Below are 21,619 nucleotides of genomic sequence, written 5' to 3' on the forward strand. Positions count from 1 at the left end.
AACAAGGGGAGCCTGTTCCCAGTGCATGCATGCACAGAGCTGCCAAAAGGCAGAACAGTTAAGACAAAAGGGGCGATTCGGGAGTAAGGCTTGGAGGTGATTGGCCCATAAGACATAAAGGAGGAGCAAAGGGACAGGAACTTTTGCAGGAAGCAACTTTGTTCGTACTGGTCGGTTTGAAACCTGAAGCTCTGTGTTGAATCTGTGCTCTGGCCTTGTATAACTAACTGGAAATGTAGTCGTTGGCAGCATTTCAAGGAAAATAAAGGTGTGTGCTTATCAGACTTATCCTGAAGGACTTTGTCAGACTTCCATGGGACTATTTACAAATTGTTTGAGACTCATTACCAGCTGTGAATGACTAAAATTCGCAGCCGTTGAAATAAAGAAAAAAGAGTTTTGGGATTCACGTGTGTTACTGTCTCAATAAGCCTTGGTCAGAACAACAACCTTCCCTAATCTTGTGTTTTTAAATCCTCACAAATCAGAGAACTTTGGTTTATTGCAACCTGAATGAGTAGCATATATCATAGTAAACCCTTCTTCCTTTTCCCCCCTGTTTTTCTCATGAGGAACATGGCAACTTTTGTTTCTATGTTGCTTACCAAAGCTGGTAGTGCTGCCTGACCTAAAATAGTGGTTGAAGTTCACGATGATTTGTTGAAAGCAGAATCCAACTCCCTACTCGAGGCAGGAGACCAATATCATCCTGGTCAAATGATTATCCAGTCTATCCCTAAATGCCTCTGGAGATGGAACACCCACAATTCTGGGAGGCAGGCTGTTCCTTTGCTTTAATCTGTCAGGAAATTTCTTCTTCTAGATTGGATCTCTCTTTCACCCATTACTTCTTGTACTGCCCTGGTACTTTGGAGAATAAGTCCATGTTTTCTGTGGGAGAGCCCCTCAAAGACTAGAAGACAGTTATCATATCCTACCTTCAGTAATATGTGATAAGCTTGTTCTAAAATATCACAAGATAATTTTTTTTGGTGAATTTACTGTAGGTATGGAGACACAAACTAATGATTTGGTTCACACATAACTAATCTACTATATGGGTTCTTGATTTTGGCTTTTTGAGAAAGGTCATTCTTCCCTTCAGATATTATGGTTTGCTGTAAAACAATCTTAGTGTCATGTGTCTAGGATAATAGAGAGTCCTCCAAATCATGATTTCATTTCCTGGGCTAAAGGTAGCTTGAAAGAAATGACACAGCCTATTCCATTTTGACCTTCATCTGAAAACATAGTGGTAAAATGCACTCATTATAAGAATGATGATATTACCATACTCTTATTTGAAAAAAAAATCAACTATTCTTGTATGAGATATGTTAAAATATATTCATGTTTTCCTATCATTGCATAGCATTTAGGAAAGCAATTAAAGAGCTTCTCCAAACCTTTGACAATATGTTTTGAAGCATGTTTTAATATTTTTTTTTACATGTAAGGTGTTTTTATTTTTGCTTTACTAATCTAGGACATATTCCAGAATGTGAGTCATTTGCCTACCTTTAGTTCCCCTGCTATTGAAAGCCACATTCACCGCATTAAAGATCTTTCCCAGAAGTTTGTTTATTTAAATGACGATGTGATGTTTGGGAAGGATGTCTGGCCTGATGATTTCTATAGCCACTCCAAAGGGCAAAAGGTAAGTTCAGCACAAAATTGAGGCATAGGATTCGATAGCTCAAACAGCCTTTCTTCTAGCCCAGCTTGTCCGTAATAATTTTGACTATCATATTAGCCATAGGAAGATGGGTTCCTACCCCTTTCCCCAATACTTACATGTGACATGAGAGACCTGGTGTCTTACTTTCAGTGAAAAGCAGAAGCTGTTGGAAACGAAGGGGTGAGCCAATGGCAGGCTACGGAATATGGAACACTGTGAAGATGAGTGGATGGTTGAATGGGGTTGGTTGACTGCTGAATGTGTCCTGATTTGTAACATCTAAGCAGAAATCTCTCGTTTCTTTTCTTTCCTTGGTTACCTGGGTCCCATAGCTAGTCTCCCACCAGTTTTGTTCTCCTTTCCCCCCTTCCCATTCTATTTGTCCTTTCCCCATATCTGACTTCTGTTGCATTCCTTTTTGCTGTTTCTTCTGGATGGATTAAGGAAACTGTGGTGTCTGTACTTTTGTGCACAAGAAAGGTTTGTGTGTGAAAGAGACTGGTTGTTGCATACAGATAGAGGATCAGTTATTTTTATGATTGACTTATTGATTGTATGCCATCGAGTCAGCGTCATCTCTTAGCAAACATATAGATAGATTTCTTCTGGGATGATTCTATTAGAGAGAGGCATATCTACACATATTTATTGGGGAGGGAGAAATACAGGTAGTTTTCATGTTATAATGGCAATAGGGACTGGAATTTCTATCGCTAAGCAATAAGGTTATAAAATATAATGTTATGTGAGTGCAGCAATTCTGGTAGTCCCAGTTTCCAGTCTCAGTCATGACTCCAGGACTGTTCTGTCAGGGTTCCGACAGATGCCCTAATTAAATCATGAGCCTCAAGCCAAGCTTCAAAAGAAATCCAGTTATTTATTAGGAGCTTCATGTCAGCATGGACCAAGTGGAGCCAACTCTGACCTCAGTTAATTCATGCTTTGCCTCTGACCCTCCCCCCAAGATGTGTCATCAGTCACATTCCCCAACGAAGCAATTTCATGGGTCCAAAAGTCACTCCCTCTGGTCATTGTGGGTTTCCGTGGAGATGATCTTGAGGTATCGGTTGAAATGTGTTTTGTTTTGACTGAGATGCCACTGTACAGGATTTTTCTTTGTGTTTTCTTCTTATCTCTTTAGGGTATAGGGTCAATTCAGGGTGAACTTCCTTTGAGAAAACCAGTCATATTCTTTTGTACTTTCTCTCCTTAATTGACAGCTATTTGTTAGGGATCCCTCTATTGTATGGTATTCAGTAACTACTCTTTCATTGAAGAGGAGGAAAGCAATAATTTTAGTGTATGTTCTAAAGATGACAAATCCCTAGAAATGGGAATGTTTAACATATTACTTTAGATTAGAAAACATGCATCTTAAAACAATTTATGTGTTTTGTATGCGTTAAACATTCATAGATTATTTACGATGACTAAAAGTTGGTTTAAATAAGATCTAGTTATAGTGTGGTACGGAGGGACTGTTTGCCCAGCTAGATGATGGTTTATCACCTACTTAACACATGGATGAAAGGCCACCAGCAGATCAGGGCTGTAGTCTGGGTCAGACATCACAGAAATAATCCGGAAAAAAAAGCAGTGGTAAACCATTTATGTATTGTTCCCAGGATACAACTGTGGAAATGGAAAACACCAGGACTCAAACTTCATTTAAATACAAACTTACATTTTAGTTTCTACTTTCCAAAAGAAAATAGTCACATTTTTGCAATTAGGATTCCATCATTTCCTGTCTACCTTTTTAAATATTTTTTTTTCATCCTGCTTTATTATTTCCATAAATAACTCAAGATGGCTAATATACCTAATGCTCCTTCCTCCTCCTATTTTCCCCATGATGATAACCTTGGGAAGTGGGTTGGCTGAGAGAGTGTGTGCCTGGCCCAAAGTCATCCAGCTGACTTTTATGTCTAAAACGGGATTAGAATTTGCAGTCTTCTGGTTTTTAGCCTGGTGCCTTAATAACTAGATCAGACTAGTTCTCCTGTTTGCTTTTGCCAGTATTTTGATGGTGATTTATATAAACATTCTTCAGTAGCAATATTATTGCAATTTTTCTTGGGTTTTTGAGCTAGAGTTTCCAGTGTAATGAAAGGGGTTCTGCTAAGACCTTCAATATTTATAATGCTTTTGTCGATCAGATATTAGTTAAATAATTATCACCTGAAGAGTCAGTGATAGTGATGCTTGATGATACAAACTATGGTTCACGCTGTATTATGAGATAACAGCATCAAAGCTCCATAGATCTCTGGCTGATTAAGGCTATTCAAAATAAAGGAAAAATAAAGAATTGTTTGTTTTGGGAGGTATTGCCCATAATATCATTCCAGTTTTATCATGACATTTGAAACCTGGCTAGAAATCAGGACACTGCAAATTCTGATATCGCCTTAGGTGTGACCACGACCCAGTGCTTTTGGGCCAATCATTTCTTCTCAGTCCAACCTACTTTACAGGGCTGTTGTTGTGGGGTAAAAAGGAGGAGGAAGGTGGATATGCTGGCCCCCTTGACTTATTATAAAAATAATAAAGGCAGGATAAAAAAGTTTTTTAAAAAAAATGATAGATAGGAAATGTGTGAAAAATATGAATATTTTTTTGGGGGAAATAGAAATTAAAGTAATTAGCATAATTAGTGAAGGCTAGCATCATTCCCCCCCCTCCCCGCCGGATATTAAAATCTTTTTAATCTGATGGTTGTATAAAAATTAACATGTTAATTTAAAATGTATGGATACTTAGTAACTGCTCAGCAATTTTAAGTTTGTCAGATAACTGAGTCACTTAGAGAATACTGGGTTCTTAGGAATTTTAGATAAGACGTATGAAGCCCTTTTCTTTTACTTTGAGACTTTGGAATCTGGATTTTGAGTTTTTTTCTTTTTCTCTTTTGCTGTCACATGAAGGAACAACAAGAGCATGTTTGTCCACATATAAATCAAGGTTAGCATTATATTCTTGGCAGATGCAGATCAGTCTGCTCTACAGAGGTGAGTTTAAACTGCTTTATGAAAAACCGTGAGTGTGAAAATACCCTGTCTTTCTAACCATTATCAGGTTTATTTGACTTGGCCAGTGCCCAACTGTGCTGAAGGATGTCCGGGTTCATGGATTAAAGATGGTTACTGTGATAAAGCCTGTAACAACTCTGCTTGTGACTGGGATGGAGGCGATTGTATTGGTAAGGAGAAACACCTCTTAATGCCTGGCCTTTTATATTTCAATTATTAGATGGATGATAGGTTTGTGTTTTAGAAAGCCACAGATGTTCATTCATCAGACTGTCTTGAGCCCATTCAAAGGGCTGGTTACAATGACAGGACATTTTAGTCCAACGTTCAATGGTAAGCATGATCATGACACTGCATCTGTACAGAAAAACAAATCACTTCCCCTCTGCAGCCACGCTCTTCTGATATGGAAATATTTCTGCAGAGAATATGAGAGATCTGGGTGTGTAGTGTTGATTTGTACAAGCACCAAGCAGTTGCTACTCAGTCTTTCTTTGAATTTTAACTTTTCCCACCATTTGGATGGAAATCAGTGGTGGGATTCAAATATTTTTGCCACCAGTTCGGTGGGCGTTGCTTTGTGGGCGCGCTTTGGGCACATGCACACAGTTTACATGCTCGTGTGCACCAAACACGCACTTTGCGCAGGCACAGAGGCGTTTGCGCAGGCACAGAGACGTTCTAACTTGACTCCTGCAAGCCTGCAGGATCCCAGTTGCTTCAGCAGCTGCCACGTGGCACTATTCTGTGCCGCGCAAAGCAGCTGCACTTCAAATTCAGCAGATAAAAGTGAGTATGGGAGCCCGGATGGGCAGGCGGGCCCAACAGCAGAGCAGTGGAGAGAACCGGTTTGGTCTCTGCTGCTCATCACTGCTACTGGCTCGCCAGAACCGGACCGAACCGGTTGAATACCACCACTGATGGAAATGGTTGTGCTTGTTTGATATGCAATAGAGATGAAGCCTAAAATGTCTCATTACAGTTTGTCCTTGACTTACAGCAGTTCATTTCATGACTGTTCAAAGTTACAACAGCATTGGAAAAAAGTGACTTATGACCACTTTTCACACTTGGAAGGGTTCACTTACCTGTGGCAAGAAAGTTGTAAAATCAGGCAAAACTCACTTAACAAATGTCTCACTTAGCAACAGAAATGTTGGGCTAAATTGTGGTTGTAAGTCAAGGATTACCTGTATTTTCATTTCCCAGTGTTAATGTCTAAACTAGTAGTTTACCAGAATTTGTTGGCAGTTCCTTCATGGTGGTGACCCACGCAGTTTGATAGCATTTCCTCAGTGAAATGGCCAGACCATCTGAAGTGGCTGCGATAAATTAGCAGATAGAAAAGTGTCTCTTTAGTTCCAATTATCTCTCTCTTCCCTTTGCCCCATGCTAGATGGATTAAAAAGTAGAACAATCCTGTTTGGGTTACTCTTGACTCGTTTATTTCTATAAAAGAATTACCCAGGAAGGATTTTTTTTGGAGGGGGGGGGTATTTGATGCTTTGAATATTGAAACCTTTATAGGAAAATTTTGTTTTCCATGCACAGTTAACCCTCCACCACCAACCAGTTGTGTAATGACTTTTCAAACCTATGATGGATTTCCCCAGAGCTACTCACAGTCTGCTTTTGAGTTGCAAGGCCGCACACCCCTCCCCCGCTACCAAGTGATTGCATTTTGAGTATTTGGCAACCAGTTCACCTTTATAGCTGTTTGCTGCATTCTGCAGTCACAGGATTATGACTTTTTTTGCTGGTTTCCAGCATTTACTTCTGATATCTGACAAAGAAAAAAGAAAAGAAAAGAACACCTATTGGGGGGGAAATGATTCATATAATGGCCACTGTGCCTACTTAACAATGGTGGCATTACCTTAACGATGGTTGTACAAACAGTCATAACTTTGAATCCAGTCACGTGATATCTCCATTTGCAACCAAAATGAGTACAACTGTAATTCTGGGTTCAATTGTGGTCATAAGGTTCTGCCAGTGGGCCTGGGGAACCCAGAGCAGGATGGAGCCCATTGGATGGCTGGTGTGATGTGTTGTTACCGGGGTGAGAGTTATTTTATTATTTTATTATTATTTTTATTTTTTATATATATGATGTTTTTATACCTCTGTAAGCTGCCTTGAGTCTCCACGTTCGAATAGGCAGTAATATAAATTTTCTAATAAATAAAAATAAATAAATGAGTCAAGGGCTACCTGTAAATGTTTTACTTTTAAATATATAAAAGCAATTCGTAATTTTAAGAATTAAGCTACAATTAGACTTTTCAACCATCCTTTTTCTCTTTTACTTAAGATTTTCCACCTTGGCAATTTGTGACACTGCCATTTTTTTTCCTTTCCTTTCCTTTTTTTTTTTAAGGTAACAGTGTGGGTAGCCGTTATGGTGCTGGTGCTGGAGCTGTTGGAGGTCTAGGAAACATCCCCTCCTGGCAGTTTGGTGCAGGAATAAGTGGAGTTTCTTATTGCAGCCAAGGCTGTGCAAATTCATGGCTGGCTGACAAATTCTGTGATCAGGCATGCAACGTTCCCTCTTGTGGATTTGATGCTGGTGACTGTGGACAAGGTATGTCACTACGTACTTAGTAACAAGGCCTTGTTCTGCGAAGGATGGTAGCAAAGGGAATCAAAAGCTTGTAAGACACTTTTTGGTTTGGGGAAATTTTATTCTTTTTTTACGCTGTTTTTACCCTTTTGTTCTGTTTGGATGTATAGAAGTGGAATAAAATAGGCGGCATAATAGGATAAGAAAACTGAATTGTTAAATAGGGACCTAACCTTTCTGTCTTGGGTGTAAAATATATTCCTTCCCTATTTTATTTCACTGTATTTTGGTGTGTTAATGTTTTAAAGTGAATTCTTCGGGGAACATGGCTATATTTCTTTCTGTGTTGAAATTTTACAGTCCATGTGACTGTAGGCTAGAGCAGTGGTTCTCAATCTCGTCTTCACCATGGACCCCCTTTAAATATCTTTTGTGGCCATGGACCCCCAAGATTTAACTCAAAATTGAAATCATAACATTTCTTCAAACCTTTGCAGACCCTCTGTGTTCTGTCCCCACTACACGTTAGTCTGTGTGCAGCTCGACATGCAGCTAAACCCACCTATCCTCCAATAAAACAAACCATGTGCATAGTTCTGAATGCTTTATTGAAAGAACGGGATATGGTGAAACTGAGGAAAATAGGGATACACACAATGAGAACCAAATACAAGATAGACAGTATTAAGTTACCACTGAACATAACAAATAATAAATACAAGCAATTTAAATCTCACTAGTGATGCTCTGTGTGGGGGATTTGGGTTTGTCCTTGGATGACTATGTGCCACAGATTAAGATGGATGCTTCCTTGTCCTTCTCCAAATGCTAAAGAAAATGGCTTCCCAGCATTTGAGAGTGTGGGGCGATGAGTAAATGGATGGGATCAACTTCAAACAATATATTTGGGGCATATTTGCCTCATGGGCCACTAGATGGGGCTGGAGGGCAACAACAGTATAGAAGTTATATGTTGGGGCATGACACTCTGTGATCACATCATGGCCTCCCAGGTGTCTTCTGGCCATGGGATGAGAACCACTGTATCCACAACTGATTTCCTGTTTATGTCATGTGAAAATATAATTGTCCACTTTGGTTAAACATCTAAAACTGGAAAATGCTATTTGTCTTAGAAAGACAAGATAATGGGAAATTAGCAGATCATACCAAGTTAATATAGTGTAGTATTGGACTGGAGTTATGGATACCCATTTCCAATTCAATAAGTGCCCAGCGTCCAGTCACATATTTCTTTGCCTAACCTATCCCATTGAATTGTTAAGATAACAGAGGATCTGGAACAAAGGTAGGGTGAAAACAACAACACTATGTAAATAACAATACTCTCTTCTTCCAGATCATTTTGGTGAGTTGTACAAGGTAACTCTTCAAAAGAATCAGACTCATTATATCATCCCGAAAGGTGAATCTCTACCTTATTTCAGCTTTGCTGAAATAGCCAAGAAAGGACTAGAAGGCGCTTATAGTGACAACCCAATAATACGCCATGCTTCTATTGCTAACAAATGGAAGACAATCCACCTGCTAATGCATAGTGGAATGAATGCAACTGTAATTTATTTTAATCTTACCTTTCAAAGTAAAGATGAAGAGGAATTCAAGATGCAAATGACCTTAGAAGTGGATACTAGGGAGGAATCCAAATTGAATACAACTGCCACCCAGCAGCCTGAGGGAGATTTGAAAGCTACAACTTCAGTGCCAGAAGCGGAAATGATATTTGAGGATATTCCAGAAGAAAGACGTTTCCCAAGAGTTAAAAAACATCCCAATGGTACATCCAGTAATTTAGATGAAGAAATGGTAATTCAGGCAGTTAATATGTCTGCGCTTCCTGGAGATGTAAAGATAGCTCTGCAGAATTTGGAATTGCAGCTGATAGTTGGCGATATTACTCAGAAGGGTTATAATCTATCCAAGGCTGCTCTCCTTCGATCATTCCAATTGATGCCTTCAGAAACAAAGACGGTGCTAAATGATCTTGAGGAATCAAGGAGGAGAGACAAAGGGCTGGAAATCATTGGAAAGACCATGCTTTGGCAGAGATCTTTCCAAAATGACAATGAAGGCAAAATAGTACCTACAGAAAAAATGCACAATACGTCTCTACCAGGATTTATACCAACAAGTAGCATTTTGGTGGAAATGAAGGTAACCAATGATTTTTCTCTAAGCTACCGCTCTACAGTAAAGCCCACATTTGTTGTCAGGAATATGGATAAAAAGCATGGATTTCAGGTTAAAGCCTTGAATACCCTTATGCAGAAAGAAATCCAGGAAAGGAAAATTGAACAACGAAAGAAGAAAGAAGTAGGTGTAAATCCAGCATTTTCTGAGGAAGACGTTGTTGAGGGTCCGAGAAGAAAATTACAATATTACACCGGAAATTATCAAGGCTTTTTGCCATGGGAAAAACATAAGTATTTCCAAGATCTTCTTGATGTGAGTATCCAAAGGACTGAAATACTTTGGCAATGGCTTTTTACTTCTTTCTGTCTCTCACTGAATTCTATATATACTTTTTTATTTTAAAAAAAATCTGTATTCAGGGAACATACTATAGAGCAATTCATAAATTTAGTAACTGTAAACTGTCTACAGTCCTCTGGACTTGGGCAGCCTCTAAATCTAAGCAATTAATAAAAAAGCCAAATTGTTAACAAAAGTGGGTTAAGCAAGTAATTTAGGCTCTTGGATTAAGTAAAAAAAAATGAAGCTGAATTGATTCTGTTGCTTATGTAAGCATGATGTGTGTCCTTGTTTTTTTAGGAAGAAGAATCATTAAAGAAGGAGCTGGTTTATTTCACAGAAAGTAAACTTGTTGGAAGACAACTGAAAGATACATTTGCCGATTCCCTCAGATATGTAAATAAGCTTCTAAATGGAAAATTTGGATTCACCTCTCGGAAAGTCCCTGCTCATATGCCCCATATGATTGATCGAAAAGTCATGCAGGAATTACAGGATCTGTAAGTCCAATGGGGAGGGCTAATTATTCTGTTTATTTAAATATTTTTCTCCCACTTTTCTACTTGAAAACCACTGTGACTAACTAGTTCTTGGTTGCTTGAAATACTATAAAAGCTCATTGGAATATACATGCTTAGCATGGCTTGTGATCAGTTATCATCAGAATCTTAAAATGACATAAGACTGTCGTAGTTTTTCTAAGCTGTTCAGGCAACCTTTGGATGTTGGAGAGTGGTTGGAGAGTATGATTACTATCAATATACTCGACTGCCCTGCCTGAGAAACCATACATTTGATGGCAATGTGAAAGGCAACTTTTGCATATATAAATATATATATATATATATATGCTTCTTGTTGGGAATAAGGAAAAGATCTGATAAATATAGGACTTTTTTGGTCATAGACCTTAGTTGCACAGATGCCATGCACTTGATTAAGGATGACATTGCAGAAGAGTGACGTATAACAGGTCTTAACAAATGTCTGTCGATGTCTGAACAACCTTAATTTTTGCATTTAATTGGGTGGGGGGTTAAACTTGTATAAAAACTCCTTTACAATAAAACAATACTACTGAAAATGACAGTTGTATAGTATCTTCTATTGGAAAAGTTACTTAGAAACTATGGTGGCACAGTAGTTAGAATGCAGTATTGCAGGTTGACTGTGCTCACTGTTCAGGGAGTTTGATCCTGACCAATTCAAGGTTGACTCAGTCTTCCATCCTTCCAAGGTTGGTAAAATGAGGACCTAGACTGTTGCAGGGCAATATGCTGATTCTGTAAATTACCTGGAGAGGGCTGTAAAACACAATGAAGCGGTATATAAATCTAAGTGCTTTTGGTACTAGAAACAGTTATTGAAACTTTGTAAATGCGAGTAACTCATTCCTTTTTTTTTCTTGACAGTTTTCCTGAGGAATTTGACAAGACCTCCTTTCATAAAGTACGCCATTCTGAAGATATGCAGTTTGCCTTTTCATATTTCTATTACCTCATGAGTGCAGTTCAGCAACTCAATATTTCCCAGGTTTTTGATGAAATTGATACAGATCACTCTGGAATATTATCTGACCGGGAAATTCGTACATTGGCCACAAGAATTCATGAACTCCCTTTAAGTTTGCAGGTAATTAAAAAAAACATTGTAGCTTCTTCCATATAATTGCAGCAAGTATGATTTAGATTCAGCAATAGAGTTGGTCAAAGTAGTTTTCTGAGTGGGCTTCCTTAGGACTTCTAAAATATTTCCCAGAAAGTCAGTGAATCTTGCTCAATGAGTCATTAAAGTTGTAATAAAAGGGAAGAGTCTTTTAAGTGAGATGGAAAGGTATCTTCCTAAATTATATTTTTAAACATATGACAAATGATACAACAATATACATTTAAAATATTATCTCTATATTTGTCAGCACATTAATCTCCCCAGGCTTGTATTTTCTGTAGTTGGGAGAACAAGCATAAAAGCTGTTTTTCTACTCCTAATTAACCATAGCTTGCATCATCTGAACAAGATAAGCAGTGGTTGATATTTAATTATGGAAAGTTTTAAGGAAGCTACATTCAACCTGTGATGAAGAAAACATATAAATAACTATTGCTATAATTAAGTTCTGTTTTCATAAGACATAGTAAGCTATGCTTAATCAAAAGAGCTTTCCAATTCCACTTTGAGGCTGGGATGCGAAAGTCACTGTAGTAATTAATGTTGACCTAGGACTCGAAAACCCTAGTTTTAGAATCTCATTCAATCATGGAACTTATTTTATAAACTTTGGGAAAATCTTATTGTAAACTATTTCACAGGGTTGTTGAGAGAAGGTATGGGGAATATATCATTTCAGACTATTGAATGCTGTTCCCTATACTAAAATTCCTTCTTGTAGAAATAGAGTCTGTCAGGAAGAAAGATTATTAACTAAACTTTTCCTGATTATCCCATTTTTAAAAATATTATTGAATTTGGGGAGAATAATTTATTTGCATCTAATGCAGAGACTGAGTACAGGTTGGACAGTTGCTGAGATAATCACATTTGTATTTATTATATTTTTAAGATTGTGAAGATTGCAGTAGGTAAAATCCATAAATCTTTTTTTACCTATCCCTTACTAGGATTTAACAGGACTGGAGCAAATGTTAATAAATTGTTCTAAATCCCTTCCATTAAATATAACTCAAATTAACATCGTACCACCAACTCAAGAGGCATACTATGATCCCAATCTGGTAAGAAACTGCTATAATGTGACTTTATTCTGCTATTAATTTGTACAGACAGTCATTTCAGACAAAATTAATTTACAACACTTATATAATTTGTAGTAGATCAGATTGTTAAATTATAATACTTAAAAATCTTCTAATAAACTATTAGATGTCATAGTCAAAAATGCATGTGTAAAGAGAATTTATGGTTCATTTGACTGACGAAAAACAATCTCCATTTTATATATGCCAACAGAATGAGCATGTCCAGGGTTTTTGTTTATTCATTCAATAATAAACAGATTGCATCCTCTCCCAAAGTTGTAACAGAATTATTTCTGAAAATCTTGTTAGGGATAGAAAAATAGCAATATAGTGTGAAACAACTGTAATTCATGAAGTCCAAATTTGGACTGAAATAGGATTTTTGAAATTAACAATAATCTTTTTAATTCATCACAAAAATCAAATTTTCTAAGTTTTTTCCATTGCCTGGAATTGAACAGTATGACCCTGGTGGTGTTGATCAGTAATCATACACTGATGATGTTATCTAATTGGGTAATGAAATGTCTGCAGGTAAGCAACCAAGCTGAGAGAATACCAAGAAAATCCACAGTTCAGTTGTGTATATTTGATTGGAACCACATAGTCTTTTCCACTGACTAAATGCCATGATTCTGTTCACTTTATAAATAATAAGAGAACAAATTCACACTTTATAAATAATAAGAGAACAAATTCTTATTTTGAGGGCTAATAGTCCAAAATTTTACAATAAATAAAAAATGGAAATGGGAAATTATTAAATGTGAAATTATGTACAAAGTCTTTGACAGAATGAGATGTAAGACATTTTTGTATAAAAAGCTCAGTTCTATAATATTTTCATGATCCCCTTTTGGTATTTAAGAGCCTTCATGATTTCTATTCAGCTGTAATTTTCATCTTTAAAGAAAAATGTGCTTAAAATATACTATAGTATACTTTTATATACCACTATAGTCTCCACTTGTCAGGCACAAACAGCCAGGTCCATATGTGAAAGTTCAAAATTACTGATTTATTGCTCAAGCCCTTGCACAAGAATCTTCTTAGATTAATATTTTATACTTGGGTCAAATTTGATAAGAGTCAATGGTGAGGGAGAGATTGGACTTAATCCTCTTGTGATCACAAGAGATTCTAAACTGTTGCCCCACTTGACTCCTCCCCCTGGCTCTGACAGCCTCTCTCCTACAATACTATATACTATTGATGCTGTAGAATCTTAACATTTCTGTTTGAATTGTTTCAGTTGGGTTTCCAGGTACAAGATGTAAATCTATTTTTAAAAAATCCATTTAGAATTGAAAGTTATGTTTTTAGAATTATTTATGGTTTTGCCAGCAAATGTTACTTAACTGGGAATCCCTGTTCAGATCTTAGTTGGTATGTTTTTCTGATTGTCAAAGATTAACAAGTATTTTTCTTCCTTGTTGGAGACTACATTGCATACTCTAACATATGCATAAGAAATATGGAAATGAAGGCAATTATTTTTAAAGTCACCCTATTTTGTATAATATTAGAATTATGTCTCTGACATTTGCTGAATTGCTATAAATTCTGCTTCTTTGTTAAAATTAAAGAATATCATCAACCTTTTCTAACTGAAAATAAAAATATAGAGGTAATGATCCATAATTTTTCATAATTGTTTATTTTTCAGCCTCCAGTGACTAAAGGTCTGCTAATGAACTGTAAACTTGTGACTGATAGAATTCGTAAAGCATATAAGGACAAAAACAAATATAGGTATTGACGTTTATTTTACTTAAACTGCAACAACAATAATAAATAACTAAAGAACCATCTATGACATGGGTATTAAACTCATGTCATCATAGCAGCATCACGTGACATATTGGGACTTTTTCCCCCTTCGCTAAATCGGACATGGGTGTGGCCAGCACGTGACGCACCCGGTCCACAGGCCAGGAGTTTGACAGCCCTAATCTATGAACTATGACATAATTAATCTATGAACTATTTGTGTTTTGAAAAACTCAGATTTAAAGCCACCTAGTAACAAAGCATGACATAATAGAAGTTAAAAAAAAAATTTTTTTAAAAAAGGTTGAAGATGTAAGATGGACTCTTGATCCATCTTTAATCTGGAGTACTGTATTTTCACAAGAGGGCTATACATCTTTGATGGCACCTAGTGTAGTGATATCTAGAATTATTAGCCTTAATTATGCCATATGCCCATAAAAGTTATTCATGAATATAACGCATAAAGATATAATTAAGCTTTATTGAATATTTTTCTACTGTCGGTTGGATGCTTTTCACCACTATAAGTTATTCAACCATAAGATAGATACAAAATTTAACTAGCAGGGGTGTTAGTAAGGGTGCCAGCAAAGGTTGAAGCCTTGCATTTTTAATGTGCATCCCATATAAAAAGAAGCAAGACTTTGATTGTGAGGTCACAGATACCAACTTGACTTTTTTGATCGCATCTCCCATGGAGATGTGATGTCCTGTTTTATTATTTGCAAACCATCAGAAGGAAATATTTAAAAGGAACAGAACTCCAATTCTAAAGCCTCTCTGTGTAATAATTATCCTGGACAGGGGTGAGGAGAAGCTAGCAAAAGAAAGATCAAGTTCAAAAATGGGCTAGATTGGATCAGGCTGAGGGGTTAAGAGAAATACACCCCCCCCCCCAAATTCTCCTAACTCATCCTAATGAGAGAGGCAGTTGTGCAGTTGTGCAGTTGCTCAGATGCTCTTAATTCCTCCATTCTAAGACCCCTTGAAGATGTGACCCAGAGAAAAGCATATGTAGCTCATTCTGTTCTTCCCATTTTTCAAACACACACATATATACAAATACAACATGAGAGTTCAGAAATGCAGATGCGAGCACAATATGTTCCTTTATTACACAGAAGAAAATACAGATGCCTTCTTTCTTCTCAAGCATTCATCTCAAGCATCATACCAGGTCATTACGAAGAATCCAGAACTCCATGCTTGCATCTCTGTACTATATGAATTAATCAACCTTTAGAGTTTAAGTAATTTCTAACAGATACAGGGGAAAGAATGGAAGAAAATAGAAATCTTCACTTTTGGAGCTGGTTACTAAAATATCATGGACTGACTAAGGATGAATCAGATGGTCCTGGATCAAATAAAAACTGGCTACTTCCCTGAAATGATCAGCAAGTTGAATGGGGGATGCAAGCGAATGAAATTTTGACAAGATTGAGGGAGGTGGAAGGGCAAAACAGAAAATGGGTTAGAGCAGATGAAAGAAATATTAGTATAATGCTGCTGAAAGAGCTATTAATTATTCCCAGAGACAGGATTTCCATGAGTCAAATCCAACCCAATGGTACTTGACTTGAAGAACTATAATGAAAAGGATAATGCCATTCCTTTAATTTCCTAGTTCATATTATTTTGCTGATGCTTACATTTTTTTTATATATTATCAAGGTTTGAAATTATGGGAGAAGAAGAAGTAGCATTCAAAATGATCCGTACAAATGTTTCTCATGTAGTTGGACAGCTTGATGACATACGAAAAAATCCCAGGTGTGCATTTCTAATCATTTTTTTAATCTCTATTTTTTTATCTCATAGAGGAAATATTTTGAATAGGCTTTTAATTGTTGATGGTTTAAGTTATAATTTTATGCTTATTTTAGATCACACTGAAGTTTCAGTAGTTTTAAATAGTTCTCATTTAATGACCACTTAAGCATCTTTTAATGGACACAACTAATCTAAACTATTAATACCCCAGTTGCCTTTCATTTGTTTAATTTCTAAACTGAGATTGTCCCAGAGTTTAAATGGGAATCTTATTACATTGTCTGTCTCTTTCTAAGGTTTCAATAAAGTCTATGGGAGAAACAAGAAGGGATTTACACAGATTTTCACATAGAGCACTATATTCATATAATATTAAATAGCAAAGAATTTACAGTTGTGTTAAGTATGTCAGCTGTGGCCATTCTTGAATGCCTCTGATCTTCAAGAACTATCCATGCCTTTGTTGTGTCATGTCTAGACTATTGTACTCTGTTGTCTTTGAAGAATGTCCAAAGATTTCAGTTGATATAAAACCTGGTTGCTAGATTGTTAATAGTGCCCCAAAATGTGATAATATAAAAGGTCAGCATAAATTGCCAAATATTTTCTGGTTTCAGAAGATAGTGGATGTAACTCTTAAAATTTTGAGCAGCAATGAAATTGGTTATCTGAGACTTTGAATATCTCATTACAGGTTCTTCTTAATGTAAAGATCTGCAAAACAGGCAAATTTGTGTGACACTTGATCCAGCCTCTCCAAACTCACTGCCAGATTAGGAATAGCGTCATTTTTGAACTAAGTGGGATCCTCACTCCCTTAGCTAATTGCTAATTAATTTATAGTTTTAATCTTTCAATATGGTTTTATTTTACTTTTCTCTGTGAATTATTATGCATCATTTCTGTGACATTACTAACAATGACAAAAACTTATTGCAATGAAACAATTTTCTTATATTAGGAACATAAAGATTGTTAGTTGTCTATAAAATACATACTATGTACAAAAAAAAGATAAATCTTTTAGAAATGTAAAGAGAAGATAGTAGAAAGTCTTATGTATCTGTAAGTACAGATGCTAGTGTTACATATAATAGACATTCTCAACCTTTTTATTCTTATTAGCCTGAAATGTCACATTGCTTTTAACTGAAGTAGGAGAATGTATCCATTAAGATTAATAGCGGATTAAAAAGTAAAGTTGATTTTTCTCCAGTAAGATTTTTTTTATGATGTGTTTTTTTTTTCAGAAAATTTGTTTGTCTTAATGACAACATTGATCACAATCATAAGGATGCCCAAACTGTAAAGGCCGTTCTTAGAGATTTTTATGAATCCATGTTTCCCATCCCATCACAATTTGAACTACCCAGAGAATATCGAAATCGCTTTCTTCATACACAGGAGCTTCAGGAATGGTGAGTCCTTCAGCACCCTTGAAATGAATATGCAGATATTGTGTTATCACTTGAAGTAAGACTTTCTGAGTTGACCAAATGACATTCTCCTTTCTTTTATGGTGGGTTAAATTTACTTAAAATTAAAATTGGTAATAGTAACTATTTTTTAAAAAAGACAGACAACAAAAGAGCAATAATTCAAAAATTCCATTGATATTTCAGATTCTGTGCAATTTAAGCATGCTTTGTTATAGAGTCTCCTTTTAATAATGTAATCTTTGCTTTCAGCCAACTGGTTAAATGATTTAATTAATACAAGGCTAAAATACCAAAAATTGCATTGAAGTTTTATTTTGTTCATTCTTTCAAATGTTAGTATTTCCCTCAGTCAAAGATTACAGGTTGTGCTTGACAAACTGAGCCCAGAAGTGTTCAGTTGTTGTGGTTGTTAAATGGACCATCATGTGACCTGATATGATTTTAAGACCATTGTTATGACATTCCTTAAGTGAGTCACTGCAGTCATTAAAGTGAATCACATGGCCATTAAACAAATCACGAGGTCATTAATTTAGCATATTCAATGACAATTTCTGCTTGAAAATGGCAAAAAAAAGTTGCAAAGTGTGGTCACGTGATTGTGGCATGTTGCACCCAGTCGTAAATGTGAGCTGGTTGCCAAGCACCTAAAATGCAATCATGTAACGGTGGATATGGGGGGGAGTGTAATTTTTTTAAAAGTCCAACATATCTTCAAAACAATTAAGCAACTGACTGTTAAGTGAGGAGTACCTGTAATGCACAAATCTAAAATTACGGATGGGGGAATTCTCTTCTGCCACTTCCCAGAGTATTGGCCTCTTATTTTTACTTTTTAAAAAAGGCTAAAAAAAAGGTTGTTATCTTTTAGTTACATAAATTTTCTTTGGTATGTTGGATTTAATCATTTATTTTTTAAAAAAAAATCTTACTTGTTTTTATCATATTTACTTAGGAGAGCCTACAGGGATAAGCTGAAATTCTGGACGCATTGTGTATTAGTCACATTGATTGTGTTCACAGTCACCTCATTTTTTGCTGAGCAGGTAAAGCTACACACATTGAATTCTTCTTGGGAGATCAATCACTGTATAGTAGAAGTTCAAATATGGGAAAATACAATAATATGCTAAGGTCAAAATCTTTACCTTATTGTACCAACCACCATTTATGTGGTTTCAACAGTATTAAGCAGTTACAGAGATGAATTCATCAAAAGTAGTAGATGTAATTGGATGGAGATGAGAAAGAATTGCTCTAAAATGACCTCTTCATTTCTGCTTCTATGAAAAGAACTACTGTTACAGTTATGGAAATAAAGGTTCTTAGTTTCAAGTTTTTAGGATGGGCATTCTTTAGAACTTCACATTTGAATTGATAGTGTGTTGTTTAAAGAGCATAAAATATGTTTTATGAAGATGTTTATAGATATCTGGCTAAAAGGTGGGGGCCCAAAATTTAGATGCATATACATCCTCAATAATACCAATAGCCTGTTCGGGAAGAAAGACTGGGTGGATTATTTTTTCCCAGAAAAAAATCATGGTTAGAATTGTAATGATTTGATGGAATATGTCACTTTCTAGATTAGTGGGGAACTATGCATATAACAGTTTCAAAGACATTTTATACAGGGTTTCATGGTTTTCCTCAAAGGGTGTAATAGCTATAAAGTCTGCCATGCTTTTTAGAGGAAGCTAGTCTTACCTCTGAAATGCAGATGTTGTAAATACAGGTGTTGGATAGATATTTCCAGGATATGGAATATAGCGACATGACCATGTGCATCAATGTTAAAAAAATAACTTGTTCTTTTATTTTTCAGCTAATAACTTTCAAACGAAAATTTTTTCCAAGGAGGAGGATTCAGAAAGAAGTTTGTTATGAACGAATGAAAGTGTAAAAGAATACTTATTTGTAAATCAGACTACCTCAACATGTGATAAGCATGTAAAGTCTTCAGTTATTTCTGGAGAAGTGGCCCCATTCCCTTATTGCTGTGTTTCTATGTGTGATCCATGCTACTGAATTTAGAAAGGGAAAAATTGTTTGTGAGGCAGGAAGCATTGCGTTGCCAGATTTCAAACGTTTGTGACTCACAAGTGATCTTCTGAATGCTTTATCCTTTTCATAATAAGGGTTACTGAAAAATAGCTGCATTTATTGCAGCATCCATTGCCAATAAAATATAATACTGGAAAGTTATGTTTCTATTAGATGTGTTCTAAGCTTTTGTCGCAAGGCTCTTAATGAACTATTAACCATTTGGTTACTTCTTTAGTTTGTTTATTCTGCTCTCTGAATCAGAAAACATACAAATTTGGGCGGTAATTCTGCATCCCACTAATACAAAGAGGGGTGTGTGGACTAGTATACATCAAAATCGTTATCACAAGTATGTCATGGTATTCTTTGTTGCAGCCAGTTAGATCAATAGGATGGTTTATGTTACTAATTTCAAGTTCCTTATCTGTAGATTACAAGAGAAGGAAGAATGTGATATGAAGCCTAAAAGAGAATCAGTTTCCAGATGTTTTTATGAATGTGCAAGTAATCTTTAAATTGACAGAATTCCCCGGTAGCATTGGAGCACAACTGGAATCATTATCAGGGTTAGAGTCCTACTGTTCATCTATGGGAGCCACTGTGAATCTTGCACTTGTAACACAAAGGGGCAAAATTGCTATTTTAGCTACTTCCTATATTGCTACTTCCAATTTACATGCCACTTACTTATGGTAAAGTATTTATATGTAATGGATTCAACTAGAGATTATTTTCTCAAAGAAACATTCAAAATGTCAGCTTTGTTGCTATATTTTCTGTAATTAGGTACAAAAGAAATTGGTACATAAATACTGTTCAAATCTGTGGTGCTACCTTTGTTGATCATAATATAAATTGCTGCTCAATCCACTTAATCAAATTTTAGTCACATTAATAACTGAATGCCGAATTAACATTTAAAGGTTACAGTCTAGTAAAGAGGCTTAGATGTAACTATTATTTATACAAACGTATATTTTAGCAGTAAAAATGGGTCGCTACATTTTGTCATACATTGTATTGCTTTGTAAGTGTATTAGCATGATACTGACTTAATTTCTCATATCACGTTTTTTGAAAACTGAGATTTGATCCATAATCTGCATTATTGGTAATTTTCCAAAATCAGGAACAGAAAAAAAAGGATAATTTAGAAAAAGATATTTTGAATGGATCATCCTCAGTCATGAATAACTTTACTAGAGTTTAGATAACATCAATCATTTTATAATGAAGATAAAAGATTTTCATTGTATATATGTTGTAAAATATATTTTTCTGTTAACAGTGTCACTGATTTAAAATGTTTTCTGGAAGATGTGTCAAAGAATGGTGAAAGATTTAATTTTCTTATTACTGTTAAATATTTCCAAATAAAGCACCTTTTTTGTTATCTAAAAAAACACATGATTAATTTTAAATACAAATAAATTTCAGCTTCTGTAAAGTAACTTCTTTTTAACTTAAAAAAAAACAAACACCTTTTATACCACAACTTTAAAAAATTGAATAAAGGGCTGAAGAGATTGTTGTAATGCTAAGATGGCGGAGGGATAAAAAGTTTGTTTGTAACTGCTATAAAGTAGCTTCTGTAACTATGGGACTTTTTTTCCCTTTAACTGTATTCTGTTCTACACCTTTTCTTTTCTCTTTTTCTCTTTACTGCTATATGTCTTTTAGCTATGTAAAAACTTTTAATAAAAATGGACAATAAAAAGCATTACTGTACTTAGTTATATGAGTTATTTCAGTTATCAAATGATGAAGACTAACATTTGGAAATGACAAAACTGACCTGTTTGATCAGGGGAAAAACAGTAAGTACTTTTTGTTGTTGTTGAAAGACTGGAAACCACCTGCAGACTTTTTGCTAAAAGAAGAAAAAGGTTGAAATGATTTATGGAGTTAATGATTGAAAAAGATGAGGAATAAGAATTTCTTAGCTGCATTGATTTCCACTTCTGCATCCTTGTATTCAATGTTCTCCAAATTTGGTAACTTTCAGGGGAAAATGCAAAAAGCACTATCGAGAGCTATGAAAATTATACAAGAATGCAGTCAGGAAA

General features: G+C 35.7%; 1 protein-coding gene across 1 annotated transcript in view; it reads left to right on the plus strand.

Moving 5' to 3' along the window:
- GNPTAB (N-acetylglucosamine-1-phosphate transferase subunits alpha and beta) overlaps nucleotides 1-21,273 on the plus strand; it is a 38,050-nt gene extending 16,777 nt beyond the window's left edge. Inside the window, exons 10-21 of the mRNA XM_026726089.2 lie at nucleotides 1,487-1,657; nucleotides 4,757-4,880; nucleotides 7,091-7,294; nucleotides 8,634-9,739; nucleotides 10,067-10,266; nucleotides 11,179-11,398; nucleotides 12,385-12,498; nucleotides 14,189-14,274; nucleotides 15,970-16,068; nucleotides 17,319-17,486; nucleotides 18,463-18,553; nucleotides 19,333-21,273. Coding sequence (XP_026581874.2) covers nucleotides 1,487-1,657; nucleotides 4,757-4,880; nucleotides 7,091-7,294; nucleotides 8,634-9,739; nucleotides 10,067-10,266; nucleotides 11,179-11,398; nucleotides 12,385-12,498; nucleotides 14,189-14,274; nucleotides 15,970-16,068; nucleotides 17,319-17,486; nucleotides 18,463-18,553; nucleotides 19,333-19,410 — 2,661 coding nt within the window. The 3' untranslated portion in view covers nucleotides 19,411-21,273. The remainder of the gene's footprint in view (nucleotides 1-1,486; nucleotides 1,658-4,756; nucleotides 4,881-7,090; nucleotides 7,295-8,633; nucleotides 9,740-10,066; nucleotides 10,267-11,178; nucleotides 11,399-12,384; nucleotides 12,499-14,188; nucleotides 14,275-15,969; nucleotides 16,069-17,318; nucleotides 17,487-18,462; nucleotides 18,554-19,332) is intronic.
- The last annotated feature ends 346 nt before the right edge of the window (nucleotides 21,274-21,619 follow it).

Source organism: Pseudonaja textilis, chromosome 5 (assembly GCF_049901715.1).
Source record: "Pseudonaja textilis isolate UNSWEBS1 chromosome 5, rPseTex1.2, whole genome shotgun sequence".
In the NCBI taxonomy this organism is placed as follows: Eukaryota; Metazoa; Chordata; class Lepidosauria; order Squamata; family Elapidae; genus Pseudonaja; species Pseudonaja textilis.